Source organism: Octopus bimaculoides, chromosome 14, assembly GCF_046866305.1.
Source record: "Octopus bimaculoides isolate indiv1 chromosome 14, ASM4686630v1, whole genome shotgun sequence".
In the NCBI taxonomy this organism is placed as follows: domain Eukaryota; kingdom Metazoa; phylum Mollusca; class Cephalopoda; order Octopoda; family Octopodidae; genus Octopus; species Octopus bimaculoides.
In genome coordinates this window covers 49,643,831-49,661,644 of record NC_142941.1, presented here as the reverse complement: position 1 = coordinate 49,661,644, position 17,814 = coordinate 49,643,831, and the positions used below count along the sequence as shown (strand labels likewise).

At 38.7% G+C, this 17,814-nt stretch overlaps 1 protein-coding gene across 2 annotated transcripts in view; it reads left to right on the top strand.

The window, feature by feature from the left end:
* LOC106868615 (attractin-like protein 1) overlaps nucleotides 1-17,814 on the top strand; it is an 82,385-nt gene that overhangs the window by 15,681 nt on the left and 48,890 nt on the right. Inside the window, exons 2-14 of one of the 2 annotated variants that reach the window (XM_089362915.1) lie at nucleotides 1,736-1,942; nucleotides 3,035-3,160; nucleotides 4,917-5,089; nucleotides 5,456-5,615; nucleotides 6,813-6,924; nucleotides 7,896-8,124; nucleotides 8,305-8,488; nucleotides 9,659-9,816; nucleotides 10,451-10,535; nucleotides 11,182-11,246; nucleotides 11,877-12,011; nucleotides 12,831-12,955; nucleotides 16,315-16,407. In XM_089362915.1, coding sequence (XP_089219041.1) covers nucleotides 1,736-1,942; nucleotides 3,035-3,160; nucleotides 4,917-5,089; nucleotides 5,456-5,615; nucleotides 6,813-6,924; nucleotides 7,896-8,124; nucleotides 8,305-8,488; nucleotides 9,659-9,816; nucleotides 10,451-10,535; nucleotides 11,182-11,246; nucleotides 11,877-12,011; nucleotides 12,831-12,955; nucleotides 16,315-16,407 — 1,852 coding nt within the window. The remainder of the gene's footprint in view (nucleotides 1-1,735; nucleotides 1,943-3,034; nucleotides 3,161-4,916; nucleotides 5,090-5,455; nucleotides 5,616-6,812; nucleotides 6,925-7,895; nucleotides 8,125-8,304; nucleotides 8,489-9,658; nucleotides 9,817-10,450; nucleotides 10,536-11,181; nucleotides 11,247-11,876; nucleotides 12,012-12,830; nucleotides 12,956-16,314; nucleotides 16,408-17,814) is intronic. The other variant, XM_089362916.1, reaches the window with a different exon arrangement.

Below are 17,814 nucleotides of genomic sequence, written 5' to 3'. Positions count from 1 at the left end.
GGTTTGAGAAAACACTGTCTACTTTCTTTCTCAAGGTCATGTGAGTTGCATGTACTGTCCTGCACAACAACTTGTGTGGTGGCATGTTGTAGTGAAGACATGTTGTGCAGTGACATGCCATGTGCTAGTGAGGATCTGGTGTGTATTGTAGTATAGTTATGTTGCTGTTGCTTCCTCCAAGCCAATGCTGTATAAAGGAAGAGCCTCTGTCTATTTTCATCAGTTATTCTGTCTATTCTGTGCCCCTGTTTCAGCCTTTACACCAGGGGTGTCAAACTCAATCACACAGGGGGCCAAAACTCAAAGCACACCTTACGTCACAGGCCGAACAGGATAAACATTTATTGAACAGACTAAAACTTTTTGAACATGTCTTGAAACAGATGGTATATAATTTCATTCCAAAAATAAATTACCTTAAATTCTTTAAAACATTTTGCTCTGCATAAAAGTATCTCCTGTCAAAATTATAAAAATTTAAAATAAGAACCTGTTGCAAAAAAAAAAAGAAGAAAATATAATTTTAAAATTTGTGTTTCAGTGAAAATTAAAATGATAAATCAAAACTTTCAATTTTCTTTATACAATTTTGTCTGAGCTACAAACTTGGCATCTTGGCAAGGAGTTCATTGATGTTTGGGGCAAAGTTCTATGTTGTTGAGACTCTCAGGATGGATTGCCGATGGTCATCTGTGAGACGACATCCTATATGATGTTCTATTCATCTTCATCACAGAGAACGGCTGCTCGCACAGACATGTGCTTCCAGACAAAGACAGTGTTCAAACTGCATGTAAACGGAGCTGGGGCTTTGCTTCAGGTATGAAGCGAGTGAACTGGGCGGGACCCACAGAGTCGTACTTTACTTTTAATGTCCCATTACACTGCATTTCTATCAGCCCCATTTGAATGTGTAGTGGTGCAGTTTCCCATACTACCTTCCAAGCAGTTAGCTTATCTGCACCACCCAAGGACCTGATATAATCTACAAAAGCTGTTACCGAAAGCTGGCTCTTGTTGTGCACTACAAAAGTATCCGGTTGCTACAATGTTGTGATTTCTGGAAGCCTACTTGTTCATTCCTTATTCTTTTATTTGTGTCAGTGATTTTGACTGCGGCCATGCTGGAGCACCGCATTTAGTCAAACAAATCGACCCCAGGACTTATTCTTTGTAAGCCCAATACTTATTCTATTGGTTCCTTTTACTGAACTGCTAAGTTCTGCCTTTGGAGAAACTATTCAAATACAAAACCACAAGTCCAGCATTCTGGTTTGAGAAAACACTGTCTACTTTCTTTCTCAAGGTCATATGAGTTGCCTCTACTGTCCTGTTATTATTCCTGTATTTTAATTAATTCAAATTACTGGCATTATCTTTAGATTTTTGGATGGCAAGCTTTCTCCCAGGTAGGATACAGGGCCATGGCAGCATTTCCCCAAGGAACAGACTACTTTTCGGTACTATAGATTGATCTTGCTGTTGTTAGGTACACTTGGGCGTTAAGAGTTTAGGCCAAGGGTAAACTACATTTTTTTTTTTTTTTTTTTTTTGCTACTGACTTCTCAGTGAGTTCTTTACTTACTTTGGTATTAGTCAACTGAGAGGGCCCCCACTTGAGTTTTCATTGTTGGGTTTGAAGGATTTTGGTGATGGTTGTTGGGTGCTTATGTGTATGTTCAAGTATTGCTATTATTGTAAATTAATTATTCATCTTGTTGTTCTTGTATTTCAGTCTCATATCCATGACAGGTTACGTTACTGATGGTCCTGCAAATTATTCTGAAAATTGTAAATGTAGCTGGTTGATAAACCCCAACACGACAAACAGCAGCCGTCCAATTCACATACAAATGCTGCATTTCATCACAGAATGTGGATGGGACCACCTCTATATTTATGATGGGGATTCTGCTTTCTCCACACTCCTTGCAGCCTACAGGTAACCATTCTTGCTGAGACTCTAGCAATTATTTCAGTTGTTGTTGTGGGTTGGGCAGTGGAAAATAAAAAAAAATTTACCTTTTGGGAATTACTTATGTACCTTCATATTTCCAAGTTTAAACCTTGATGTTGAGGACTTTACCTTTAATTCTCTGCAGATCAATAAAATAGCAGTAAAGTAAAAATTTTAAAGTACCAGTAAAATACTGAGGTCTTTAATTCTTTAGCATTCAAATTACTCTGTCAAATGCAATGCTTATTTATTCACACTGTTTTGAATTAATCATGCATTCTCATCTCTGAGATTTCAATAATGTGATTGCTTGTTTTTAGAATGACATTATAGGATAGGTGTGAAAAGCCAGATCTGGTCAGTGTGAACATAAAACATCAAACGGGATGTGGCCCGTTTAAATGCTAAAGGGCTAAATCAAGTATATGCACCCTGAAGTTTGTGGCCTTGTGCTAGTATCAGAAGTCATTATTATAAAGGTGTAGATTCTGCTGAGGTCGACTTCACTTTTCATCCTTTCGGAGTCAATTAAATAGTACCAGTTATGCACTGGGGTCAATGTAATTGACTTAATCCCTTCCCCCAAATTTCAGACCTTGTGCCTACAGTAGAAAGGATTATTATTAGTCGGCAAGCTGACAGAATTGTTAGCATGCCATGTAAAATGCTTAGGGGCATTTCATTTGTCCTTTTTATGTTCCGAGTTCAAATTCCGCCAAGGTGAACTCTGCCCGTCAACCTTCTGGGGTCAATGAAAATAAGTACCAGTTGACAATTGGGATCAATGTAATTGATAATTGATTTACCCTCTCCCCTAAAATTGCTGGCCTTGTACCGAAATTTGAAATCATTAATGTTATCATTGGCAGCATGCTGGCAGAATTGTTAGCATGCCAAGTAACAGCCATCTTTGCATTCTGAGTTCAAATTCTGCTGAGGTTGATGAAATAGTACCATTTGAACACTGACGTGCATGTAATCAACTAAGCCTTCCTCACTGAAAAACAAATTTCATGCCTTGTGCCTATAGTAGAAAAGATTAATATTGTTATTATTATTATTATTTATTTATTTCAGTGGGGTCATCATTGAAGATAACAAAGAAGAGTCCAACATAGAAATTACAGCCAAATCAGGGTCAGCATATCTGATGTTTTTCAGTGATTTAGCATTTAACATGTCTGGATTCAACATAAGCTACAGGTAAGTGTTGGCTGACAAATAGTTTTATTTTTATTGAAGGCAAGGTCAGCCCCGCTCTGTGTAATGATTAAATACATTTCTGCTGACTGTCCCGTTTTTACCAACCCTTGCATAATTAAGATGCCGGAAGGACAAACCAATTTTGTTGTTGCTGTTTTATAGTTGTTTTACTGGAAGATTTTTTTTTTTCCAGGTATGGCAGTAAGGTAAAAAGTTTACTTCCCAACCACTTGGTTCCAGGTTCACAGCTTGGTACCTTGGCAAATGTTTCCTAAAATAGTCATGGACTGACCAAACCCCTTGTGTGGATTTGGTGGACGGAAACTGAAAGAAGCCCGACATGTGTGTTTGTGTCTTTGTGGCTGTGTTTGTCACATGTCACCACTGGACATCTGATGTTTGTGTGTTTACACCCTTATAACTTAGCAGTTCAGCAAAAGAGACCAATACAATAAGTTCCAGGTTTAAAAAAAAAAAAATAAGTGCTGGGGGTTGATTTTGTTCAACTGAAATTCTTCAAGGCAGTACTCCAGTATGGCCACAGTCTAATGACTGAAACAAGTAAAAGATAAAAGATAGTGGTAAGAGGCTGGGCAGTGACCATGTCCTCTGCAGTTCACTCCTTGATTGATATGATTGATGCAAAAGATGCTCAATCATCGTAACCTTTTTAGCTCATCCCTAGATTGATGATATTAATGTGGTGGACATTCAGTGGCCTTGACCTTTGGTGAAAGAAAGATGGAGCTGGGGTGAGAAGTGGCCATGAACTTGTTTAGTTTTGAACAGTTGTAAGTTGGAATCTTGGGAAAATGGTGCTGTTGGAGTGGAGAGATTTAGTGGGATACAAGTTAAGGTGAAGAAGGATACTTATTCTTAGTGCAAGTTTTGAAGAGTGCAGTTCGATTTTAACAGTTATGTTTTCAAAGCTATAATGAAAGTGACAAAGGAGCATATTCAGCATATTTTGCTTTATGAGTTCAATAATGCAAAGGAAAGTGCGAGGAATATTAATGCAGTATATGGGGATTGGATAGTAAGCGTAAGCCAGTGTCAATGGTGGTTCCAGAAATTCCGAGCTGGAAACTACGGCCTAGAAGATAAGCCTTGCCATGGAAGATCTGTAGAGCTTGATGAGGATGTCCTGGTGGGACAAAATCCCATCGTAACTGTTGAGAAATTAGCAGAGAAGCTTGGATTTGGTCATTCAACCATTCATCAACACTGCCGTGCCATCAGAAAATAACTATTTTTGGTTTCAAGACAAAAGGTGTTCTTCCATCAGGATAATGCTCGGCCACATACAGTGAGGATGACATTCCGAAGACTGGAGCTGTTTGAATGGGAAATGATGCCCCACCCACTATATTTGCTGGACAATACCCCCATCTGATTATCATTTATTCTGCAGTCTTCAAAATCATTTGGGCAGAAAAAATAAGAATTCTGTAGATGAGGTCAGAACAATACTGGAGGAGTATTTTTCATCACGGACAAGTGAATTTTGGAAGAGGGGCCTTGCAAGTCTACCAGTTAGATGGAAGAACATTGTAGAAAATGAAGGAGAGTATATTTCAGATTAAAAAACTTTATCTCAATTTTGAAAAATATAAGAAGTATAAAAACGTGCATTATTTATGGGATGACTTAATTGTTAAGGTCAAGGTAAGCTATCACTTCGTATCATACCAACTTATTGAAAGAGGTATGAATATCATTTAATCTTGTTTGAACTCCAGTTTCTCTTTGTTTTCAGAGTTGGTGGCTGTCCATTAAAGTGTTCAGGTCATGGCCTTTGTGAAAATTATGTGTGCCGGTGTCAGAAGGGTTATGTGGGCGATGGCTGTGAGATTGAACTCTGTCCAAATAATTGCTCCAACCACGGAAATTGCTGGAACGATCAGTGTGAATGTGATACAGGATATATTGGTGAGGAAAACATTTTAGACTTCTTCGCTCTTTGTCCTCTTATTTTTCTGTCAGTGGCTTCCATTTAGTATGTCTTTGGTTGTCTTCTTGTGTTTTCCATCTTCTTGTATCTTTATGTCTTCTCTCTTGTCGACTTTCATCCTTATGTTGTATCTTCATCTTGTTGTGTCTTTCATTTTCTTTCTGAGTTTCCTTATAATCCTGTGTCTTACCTTGTCTTGTGTCCTGTATGTAGTTGATTCTACTTCTGCTGTCCTCTTACTGTCACTTGTACTAAACTGACCATCACGTGGCATCCAAACACCTCACAGTTCTGTCCACTGTCTTCGTTTGATATTCTCAAGATTTTTTTGTCGTTATTTTCAGGTAATGATTGTAGTCGGAAAGATGGCAATGATCTGTGGACACGATTACCACCAGAAAAGCAGATAAGTGGCCGAGCATCTCATCAAGTGGCTAAGGTCAATGACACAGTATGGGTTGTGGGAGGTTACAGTTTTGAAGAAGATACCATGCTGATGTCTGTGTAAGTAATTTAAACATTTACACACCATTGCAACCCACATCATCCCCACTTCTAGACATACAAACTGTAGAAGTACAACAATGACGGGATAATCCTTTCATGTACCACATAATCCTTTCTACTATTGGCGCAAGGCCTGAAATTTGGGGGGAGGGGGACTAGTCGATTACATTGACCTCAGTGTTTCACTGGTACTTAATTTATTGACCCCGAAAAGTAAAGTTGACCTTGGCAGAAATTGAACTCAGAATGTAGCGATGTGTGAAATACTGCAAAGCATTTCACCTGGCATGTTAACGATTCTGCTAGCTTGCCGCCTTTTTCACGTACCGCATAATACCAGTGAAGTGTTTCTTTATCTTCGACCAGATGAGTTGAGTCTGCACTTTAGCACAGACATTCAAACCAAGTTCTTTCAGAAAGAAATTTCATAACTATTTCAAATAAATAATTTTATTATTATCCCTGAAGACCGGATGTTTGGAATTTGCTTCTGTTACGTTCCTGCCAACTTCTTTTCAGACTTTCTTTAATTCCTCCTCATCACTATTTAACGTCTGTTTTCCATGCAGGTATGGGTTGGACGGTTTGGCAGGGGCTGGCAAGGCTGGAGAGCTGCACTAGGCTCTATTGTCTGCTGTCACATGGTTTCTACAGCTAGATACCCATCCTAGTGCCAACCACTTTACAGAATGTACGGCATAAACACACACACACACAATGGGTTTCTTTCAGTTTCCATCTACCAAAATTCACTCACAAAGCTTTAGTTGACCCAAGGCTATAGTAGAAGACACTTGCATAAGGTGCATGCAGTGGGACTGAACTTGGAACCATGTGGTTGGGAAGCAAGCTTCTTACCACACAGCCAAATAACAAAACAAACATTTTTTTTTCAGTATTCTGTGAAAACATGTTTGACCTTTGAAATCTTACCTTGCTTGGAAACAAGGTAAGGGTCGGGGGACAGGAAGGGCGTCTGACTGTAGAAAATCTGCCTCAATAGACTCTGTCCAAACCATGCATGCAGGGAAAAGCAGATGTTTGAGATGATGATGATGGCAAGTACAATGTGTCATCTAACTCTCATCTATGTAATGTAGACACATCAATAAGAAGCAGGGAATCATTATTTTTATATTGTATATTGATTAAAATATTCTGAGAGAATTTTTTTTTCTCAAATTTTTACTTCAGCTTCAATTTAACAGAGGAAAAATGGACAATGTTTTATCCACCTGCAAGCACTCCTGACTCAAGAAATCCCACTCCGAGTTCACGTCATGGACACTCACTTGTACTTCATGAGGTAAGTTCAGTTTCACTCTGATGGCTTTAATTTCTATACAAGTACAGCTATACACCCACTCACGTACACCCTCATTCTCTCTCTCTCTCTCTCTCACACACACACACACATACATACACACACACATCCACATACATAGGTGCAATTTTGGCTGCTTGGTCAAGAATTTTACTTTGTGACTATGTGGTTTCAGGTTTGGAGCATCTTGGGTTGGTGTCTTCTGTTTATAACCCCTGGCAGAATATTTCAACTCTAACTACCAGATTTATAATGTCCAGTCTGAATTTAATATTTTCCTGTTACACAACTCTAGAATCAGAAATTTTTCTAGATTTCAAGTAAAATTATTTTCATACAGTGCACCACAAAATGATCTCTTGCACATTTTATCAAGGACCCAACTCCCCAGGGCACATTCATAGCCCTGTGATTCTGAGTGTGATCCCATTGCATAACTCCTTGAGCAAGTGTTTTCTACTACAGCCTCTGTTCAATGAAAACCTTGTGGGTTAAACCTGGCTAAATGAAAATTGTGTGTTAGCTCATTGGATATTCCTATTCTTGGGTGCTAGACTTATCTGTTGCTAGGTTTAGCACCGAACTAGGTTCTCTTCTTCACACCAGTTTTAAATGCCCCGCAAAAAGTTTGTTGATTCTAAACTTCCTTTTCTAAGTCATAAATAACAAAGAAATTATGTCAGAGAAATCAGTTGGGTTAAATGACTTCTGCATCATTGAGTAACCACAGAGCTGGCTCTTATTTTGTAATTTTATATAACAATGTCAGGCTGGTTGTTCTTAATTTTAGTGATATTGTCTTTGTGTATGCACATTCAAGCATGCACTTGCTCATTCATGGATACACTTCTACACGTGTATATTTACTCAAACACAAGCATATTCTTACGCTCATGCACACTTACACCACATCTGTCTGTCTGTCATTATTGATGCTTTCCTCAATCTTCCAGAACCAGCTGTACATGTATGGAGGTGTGGTTGGCAACAACATCTCCAATGAATTCTGGATGTTTGACCTGGGACAGGAAGTTTGGACTCTACTGAAAAATTCAACATGGGAGAGCTACCAGCTGGCTGTGTCTGGCCACACAGCTCATGTTGTTGATGATGTGATGCATGTTTTCTTCGGTCACAGTCCCATTTATGGCTATCTGCATTGCATTCAGGAATTCTACTTTGGTCAGTTTCTTTCAGCTTTTCCACCTCACTTTTTTGTTGTTTGTAAATTTTTTCTTCTTCCTCTCTCTTGACTATATACACTCACTCACAATCTCACTCCTACAAGTCTATGGGTCATGGCTGCATTCTGTTGGTTATTCATTGACCGTTTCTAAATAATTGTTTCTCTGTACTTTGCAGGCAACAAAAGCTGGTTTATACCAGAAACGTCTGGAGCAATAGTGAAGAATACTTGTTGGCACTCGAGTGTTTATGATAAGAATAGGCAGTTGATCTACGTCTACGGCGGCTACCATTCTGTTAGTTCGGCAACTAATCACATCACAGATAAACTTTATTCATATAAACCCAAAACACGATATTGGTATGTATACCTCCTTGCATATATTCATTCACGTGAATTCATATATATACACATGTATACTTATCTATAAGCATTTTCTATGTTTTACATCATCATCATCATCGTCGTTTGACGTCCACTTTCCATGCTGGCATGGGTTGGACAGTTTGACTGAGGACTAGCGAGCCAGAAGGCTGCACCAGGCTCCAATCTGATCTGGCAGAGTTTCTACAGCTGGATGCCCTTCCTAATGCCAACCACTCCTAGAGTGTAGCGGGTGCTTTTACGTGCCACCAGATTGAGAGCCAGTCAGGCAATTCTTGCAACGACCATGCTCAAAAGGTGCTTTTTACGTGCTACCTGCATGGAAGCCAGTCCGGCGGCACTGGCAACAACCACGCTCGAATGTCTTGACCTGAGTGAAATCGTAGTTATGGCCAGTGCCAATGCCGTCTGACTGGCACCCGTGTCGGTGGCACATATAAAGCACCGTTCAAGTGTTGGGCCTCATGGAGGCAGTGACAGATGACCGAAACCTTTGGTGACATCCTGTGCTTGTGTAGACCTGTCGAGCCAAGTGTCTGGTCATTGGCACCAATGCCAGTAGCATGTAAAAAACATCCACTACTCTCTTGGAGTGGTTGGCGTCAGGAAGGGCATCCAGCCATAGAAACCTTGTCAAAGCAGGTGCAGCCCCTGGTTTACCAGTTTTCAGCCAAACCATCCAACTCATGCCAGCATGGAAAGTGGACGTTACATGATGATGAATAACAATTGCCGACTTTGGCACAAAGCCTCACATTCGAGACGAAGGAATTACCAAATGTGCTGATTCCTGTACTTATATGCTATGTTTTTTTTATTTTTTAAAACTTTTTGGAAGAACAAAAGGCAGTGTTGACTTCATTAGGGTTTGAACTCAGTACATACAGAGACACAACTGAATATGACAAAGCAGTTCCTCTGTTGCTCTACCGGTTCTACTGATTCTTTAGATCCATTCCAGATTGGCCATTGGTTGTGATGGCTAAAACGATTACTAGATTTGACTCTGCTGTAAATATGTTGTTTGAAATATGTTGGTTGATTGAATTGACCCCTATTATGACAAGTCCTTACTATATAACCTCTTGCAAAGATAATGATGGTTTTATTTATAGCTTGTTTCTTTTTTTTTTTTTGCATGTGTAGGCAAGTGTTACGGAGCAGTGATTCACCCCGCTTCCTCCACTCGGCCATTCTTACAACTGAAGGTTTCATGCTGACATTTGGCGGCAACACCCACAATGAGGCTTCTGTGAATTCCGGTGCCAAATGCTATTCTTTAGACTTTATGGCCTATGATGTTGGTAAGTTCTTTTGCCGCTCTCTCTTCCTATTTATCTATTTGTGTATGTAATATATGTGTGTGTGTATAATATGCATACATACAATACACACATATATATATATATATATATATATATATATATATATATATGAAATATATGTACAATATATATATATATACATATATATATATAATATACATACAATACATATATATATATATATATATATACACACACACACACACACACACACACACACACACACACACACACACACACACACACACACATAGTGTCACCTGACTGGCTCTTGTGCCAGTGGCACAAAAAAGGCACCATTCGACCGTGGTCAATGCCAGTACCGCCTGGCTGGTTCCTGTGCTGATGGCACATAAAAAACACCCGCTACACTTTCAGAGTGGTTGGCTTTAGGAAGGGCATCCAGCTGTAGAAACCTTGCCAGATCAGATTGGAGCCTGGTGCAGCCTCCTGGCCTGCATCACCTGGTTCAGGACTTGAAATCACAATCTTACAAGCATGAGTCCAACACCTTAACCACCAAGCCATGTGCCTCTACAACATGTTTTATGAAAGTTGAATAAAAAAAGCGAAACCATCCAGGTTCGACTAAAAGCTTCCTTTCTATTTGCAGAATGTGATCATTGGTATTGCTTAGAGAAACCTCACCTACAGAAAGATGTGTCCAGATTTGGCCATGCTGCTGTTTCCCACAACAAGTAAGCCACCAGTTTTGTATATTTTACTCCAGTTCTTGTTATTGCAATTTCCGGTGACATGTAGCAGAAGGAAATACATGTTTGGTGAGGTAACAGTTGATGAAATAACATGTAATTGTAGCTCTTTGATCTGCTGCACTATATTTGATCATAAATTTGTCACACCCACATGTTGCTATAGGACTTCTGTACCACATATTGCTATGATTTAGTCGTTCTACATGTTATACATGACACCGTGGTACTGTGATACCAGTTAATGTATATAGTTGTCGTTCATGTTACTATCTCATAGTACATGCTGCTGTGAACATGTAATACTACATGTTGAAAATGATTGTTGTCATACCATGTCATTGTGGAACTATCATGCTACATGCTGCATTTAAAACCTCATACCACATGTTACCCTGAAGACAGCAATACCAAACATACATGTTGCTGTGAAAACTTGGCATGCCATATTTGCTGTAAAAATGGCTGTACCACATTTTCACTATAAACCTACAATACTTCATTGCTGTGAACTGTCATGTTTGTTATAAAGCTATAATGCCTTGTGTTGCTGCCATACTACATGTTCCTGTCTGTTCTGACACACCATTAATATATGTTGATATGTTGTTTCGCTCTCTCTCTGCTGCAGTGTGATGTATATCTTCGATGGTTTCAATGGGAGGATGCTACGTGATATCATAAAATACACCACTGGTAAGAATCTACCAATCACAATTTGTTTATTTGTTTATAGATATATATCTTATATATATATATATATACATATATATATACACACACACACATATATATATATATATATATATATATATATATATATATATATATATATATATATATATCATCATCATCATTTATCGGCCGCTTTTCATATATATATATAGATATATTATCATCGTCATCATCGTTACTTTTATATCCATGTGTGTGAATTTATGTCTTTTGCCAGTTCATATAAGCATAAAGTATAGAAATTTGTTAGAAAACTTGCTTATCAGATGAAATTGCTTGCCTCATGTTAAACAATCTCCCTGTCAGAAATACAGTGAACCAGGCTCTTTGGAAATGTGTAACAAACATTGTTATTGTCTACAAATTGCTGTGTAAATTAAAGTAATATGTATAAATGAAAGAGCATTCAATACATGATGTACAGTTTGAAAATATTATGAGAATCAGCTGATGGCTCATGATATGAGTGAAAAGAGACAATCACTGTTTCTTGTGGATAAATGTGTGTCCATGTGTTTGTGTCTGCACTCATACACATACATGCACATTCACGTCAATTCAATTAATATGATTTTCCTTCTTAAATTCTAGGAAATTGCTCAGCATTCACAAATGCAACTGCATGCAAACAAAGCCAACCTGGAATACCATGTTTTTGGTCAGGAGATTCCTGTGTTCCCAGAAGTCAACTGGCCAATAAAAAGGACTATGTGTGTCCTCCAAACAGTAAGTTGATCTTTTCTTGTGTTGGGAGTAGAAGAATGGCAGTGTCTGAGGGCGAGTATTCTCTTCATGGCATTGTTGGATACTCTTTCTCTCCCCCCCTTCTCCCCCCTCTCTCTATATACATTTATATATATATATATATATATATATATATATATATATATATATAAATATAAGCCATTTAAACACAGACAAAAAAACCGTTAGATTCACTTCAACATTTAAATTTAATTTGTGCTAAAATATTTTCGTCACTTTGAAACCGTGACAAAACTTTGTGCTGCATCTCTGTATTTTGACACAAATTAAATTTAAATTTGAATCTAATGGCGGTTTTTTTGTGTGTTTTTAATTGACTTATAAACACCTTCCATGCTGCAATTGTTTTTGTTTCAGCACACAATCTCAGATCAAGTTGCTTGCTATGCAAGTACATCTCTGTAATATATATATATATATATATATATATATATATATATCATGTCTTGGGAGGGTCATTATGTCAATAATAATAAACACACACACACTTGTTTAATATCACTTCTTTATTGTTAGTCAATTGGTTAAACATCTAACCAATACACACACACACACTTAAAAGATTTTGCAAACATTGATATGAACCGTTTGAGATGAAGTTTGCTTATAGTATAAGCACTTTCACTGTTAAGTTTTTCATACACGTGCGTGTGTGTGTGTGTGTGCATACATACATACTTTCGTGTGTGTGTGCATGTTTATATTTGTAGATATATATGTATATATATATATGAACAGTAAATGATATATATTTATGTGTGTGCCTATGTACCATTTCAGATGATATCATCATGTGTTCCAAGATCAAGAACTGCAGGAGTTGTCTGTCCAATTATGAGAAATGTTCCTGGTGCAAAAAGAGGTGTATGTCTTCTTCAGATTGTTTGGATAGCCACACTGACTTGGTAAAGTATTCTCCGCATTTCCACCTTTGCTTCCACTCACACTTCTTCCCACATCTCGACTCAACACTTTCACCTATGTCCTACCCTCATTTTTACCACACCTCCACCTCTCTGTCTCCTACCACACTTCCACTTCATCCCCACCTCTTTTAATTTACTGTTCATTGCACATAGCTAATATTGTCATCAGTACCCCTATATACATACAAATATATATATATATATATATATCCACACACAGATACATACGTACATGCTTGCATACCATTTCACATATGCAAAGACAAAGCTGCATACACACACACACACACTTCACGTTCATATACACGTGTAATTTGCTTGTATACAGACATAAAAACAATTGTATGCACAGACGCAACAGTATACTCATAATAAAGAAATAGAGAATAAGGGGGTATGTGTAAGCAGGACCCCCCCTTACACATGCCCTTTAGTTTACATGTCTGTATAAGAGCGAATATTCACTCGCACTTTTGTGTGTGTTGACACTGTGCCTTGTTGACATAAATCAAGCAATTCATGTCAAACAGGTACCAGTTGAATAACAAGTATAAGAGCATATCTTTCATACATTAGTCTTTTCTCTTAAGGACTTCTAAATGACAATATACAATATACCGTTTTATATGTAAATAAGTATGAATGCAAATGGGAAGGACGTTTGAAAAGATAGTTTTTTACGTGGGTGTTTAAGTGGGTGACTTTTTACTGCAATACTCTCATGTCACTTTTTAATACTCAGCACCCATCTTCCATTCGTATTACATGTCCAGACCAAGAGTCCTTTGTTCCCTGGACATCAGCCAAAACCTTTTGTAGCCAGTCCCTCCGCCCCAACAATCAGTTCAGTGTGTTCCACCTTTCATGCGGGTAAACATTACACATCTTCTCATCATACATACACCATCTCTTTCTTCCCACATGTCACAAACTTTCCACATTCAATGCCCCACATGTCTCCCTACCATGTAGCAGTGTCACATTTTATACACAAACCTTACTCAGTTTTTTCTTTCACAGAGAGAAATCGTTTGTTGTCAACAGAGATAATAATTTGACCAACTTTGTCCATATTTCCTTTACTCTGCCCACCACCACCACCACCACATCCACCACCACCACCACACCCACCACCACCACCATATTCACCACACTATACTCCTACCATCACCTGCTACCCTACCACTACTCCCATTACAGCTGCCCTCTCTTCTGTACCATTCAAGTCACCTAGGTAACAGATATTATCAACTTCATGTAGTTACCTCCTCCTCCCCCCACTACTCCTCTTGTTTATCATGATAGGGCTGTGTGTTTTATTCTATCACATATGTTACTGCCCCACTCCTTTTCTCTACTCATTGATTGAAATGAGTACACTCCATGTACTTCCTGCCTACTTCTTACTCCCTCTTTATATATATATATATATATATATATATATATATATATATATATATATATTCTTTTACTTGTTTCAGTCATTTGACTGTGGCCATGCTGGAGCACCACCTTTAGTCGAACCCCAGGACTTAGTCTTTGTAAACCTAGTACTTATTCTATCGGTTTCTTTTACCAAACTAAATTACAGGAACGTAAGCACACCAACATCGATTGTCAAGCGATGGAGGGGGGACAAACACACACACATACATACACACATATATATGTATATATACATATGATGGGTTTCTTTCAGTTTCCATCTACGAAATCCACTCACAAAGCTTTGGTCAGCCTGTGGTTATAGTAGAAGACACTTGCCCGCGGTGCCATGCAGTGAGACTGAGCCCGGAACCATGTGGTTGAGAAGCAAACTTCTTTACCACGCAACCACACCTATATGTAACTTCTTACCACACAGCCATACATCTGTGCATGTGTGTGTGTGCATAAAATGAAAATGAACTAGATAAGTGTGGCAGCTGATATTTATTTAGACAACAAAGACAAAGAGATATACACTGTATACTATACATGATAAAGTCTTGATTTATTAAAACTGTCTTTGCTCAGAGAGAAAGTAAATAAACATGCAGTGACAAATGTAATTGATTCTGAATAAGGAAGAGAGACAAATAATCAGTTCTTTGCAACTGATGTGCCATTAAGAGAAAGTTGGTCAGTTTTGGGGTTTTTTTGTTGTAAAGAAAGAGAATAGTTGTGAAAACAGGTTTCTGTCTCATTAAGCATCATCAGCACAGCGTTGTTCTATGTAGGTTAAGTTCTATTTGTGAGATACAGTTATTTTGAATTTGCTGCAGAAAGTGGTCTATGTTTGTGGTAGAAAATGAGGTGGGGGCGGCGCTTGGGTGCCAAAAATGTTTGGGAATCACTAGGTTAAAGGAATATTATTATTGAGGCATTGTTTTGCAACTGGACACCTTTCCTGTTGCTAACCCTTGCCAGTTTTTCAAGTAAGGGATCTCCTTATTCTATATATTTCTCGAAGATGCAAAGCCAATGGGGGATGACAATGATGTCACCACCTGTAGCTCAGCGATTTTCAGAACATATAAAAACTCACATGTATAATGGGCTTCCTTCAGTTTCTGTCCATCGAATCCATTCACAAGGCTTTGATTGGCTCTGGACCATTGTAGAAGATACTTGCCCTAGGTGATGCATGTGGGGTTGAACCCAGAACTATCTGGTGGGGAGCAAGCTTCTTTACCAATTGGCCATATGTTTGTGTGTGTATGCGAGTGTATTAAAAAGAAAAATTAGTCAGAAATAATGAAGTCATCATTTCTTAATTTTTTATAATTGCTATTATTAATGTGGCTATGCTGTATACTGCTAAGAACTTTACATTCCTCTCCCTCTCTTTCTCTCTCTCTTTCTCTCTCTCTTTCTCTCTCTCTCTTTCTCTCTCTCTTCTCTCTCTCTTCTCTCTCTCTTTCTCTCTCTCTTTCTCTCTCTCTCTTTCTCTCTCTCTTTCTCTCTCTCTTTCTCTCTCTCTCTCCCTCTCTCTCTCTCTCTCTCTCTCTCTCTCTCTCTCTCTCTCTCTCTCTCTCTCTCTCTCTCTCTCTCTATATATATATATATATATATATATATAATCTCCCTCAGTCACTCTTTAGTTCTCTCCCTCTCTCTTCCCCTACTTTGCCAATTGTCTCCTTGTCTTTTCTCTCTCCTCTCGTGATTGACTCTACTAACGCTACTACCTCCCGTTAACAAACTCTCCCTATCTACCTTCACCATACTGTGTTACACCACCACCACCACCACCACACAACTACTGCTGCAACTCTCTCACTTAACCCCCCCCCCCCCCCCCAATACCCCAAAGCCAAACAGACTTTGGTGAGACCCAGCACTTCTCGCTTTTGCAGGTGGACACAGACGTGCCACAATCCCGAATTCAAACCATTTTCCAACTGGGTAATGGTTTCATAGTGCAGCACATACAACACCAGGCTGTAAAGGTAGGCTCTAACAAATACCCTCTCTCTTTCATGCACCTCAGCCTCTCTCTATCTCTCTCTCGCTCTCTCTCTCTCTAACACTTTCTCTCTCTTTCTTATTCTTTCTCTTTACCTCCCTCACTAACTCTTGATATTTTTTTTGTTCTTCTTACTAATGGAATGTTACCTTCCCTTCCATGTCTGTTAAACATTGCCTTGTTGTTTCATGCTGTTGCCAATGTCGTCGTTGTTGTTGTTGTTTAGTGTCAGGTCAGATGGATGGTCAAAAGGTATTCTTCCAGCCTTGACCATCCTGTCTCTCTCCTTCAGACTTGTCCTTTTCTGAAGAACATAGTGTGACATGAGCCAGAGTTGGCTGTTATTTCTCACAGGTTGAGTGACCAAGTAGAGATTTTCTTAATGGCTTAGTGTTGCTGTTGCTGCTGCTGCTGTTGTTGTTGTTGTTGTTGTTGTTCAGCCCTAGGTCGGCTTGATTAAACAGACCTGTAATCTAAAACATTCTACCCATGACCAACCTGTCTTACTCAAATAATATATCCAGGACAACGTTATTCAATGTGTCCTTCCTCTTTTTAAGATGCATAGAAAAGACCAGACTCCGAGTTCTGTTTGTTTCAATGACCACATAGAGGACACACACGTTAGCTGCTGCTGCTGTATATTTCACATTTAAGGGATTCAACTAAGCTACATTTTACCGTTTTCGTTTCATTTGTTCATCATCATCATCATCATCATCTTTCTCTAGTCTCAGACTCACCACTTTTCTTGGTTCTGGACTTAAAACCATCTGATGATAACAATTTTTCCTTGTGATATCCCCTTACTTGTGGTTACTGGGATAACTATCAGGTGTTATCCTCTAACCCGGGACTATTAGAATAACTTATCTATTGGGTATTCCCACCTTACCTGCAATTACTAGGCTAACTTGCCTATTAGGTGTTCTCTCCTCACCTGCACTAAAATTGCCTTGTGGTATTTAGTTATATTCCTTTACTATCTGAAATCAAATGGGAATCAGTAAGTTACCTGTGGTTACCAGAGGTGATTTAATTAACTGTACAACTCTGCCATGCTCCACCAGTTTGTGACCTTGTGCTTATGCTGAAAAAACATTATTATTATTGAGTGAGAGAGCAGTGCATGCCATCTAAGTGACACTGAGGTACAAATATATGAAACCCAATATATCCATCATGACTACCTGTCTGATAAGGGTACACCAGGCACATGCATCACAACCATATGTGCACAACATGGTGATTTCGTATGAAGATAAACAGTGCGTGACCTTGCTGGCAGGGCTCGACCCCCCCCCCCCCCCCCAACTTGTTTATATGTATTTTGTCTCTGTATAAATTTGTATATATGTCATTCTGTATGCGGATGTTTGTGTGTCCTGTT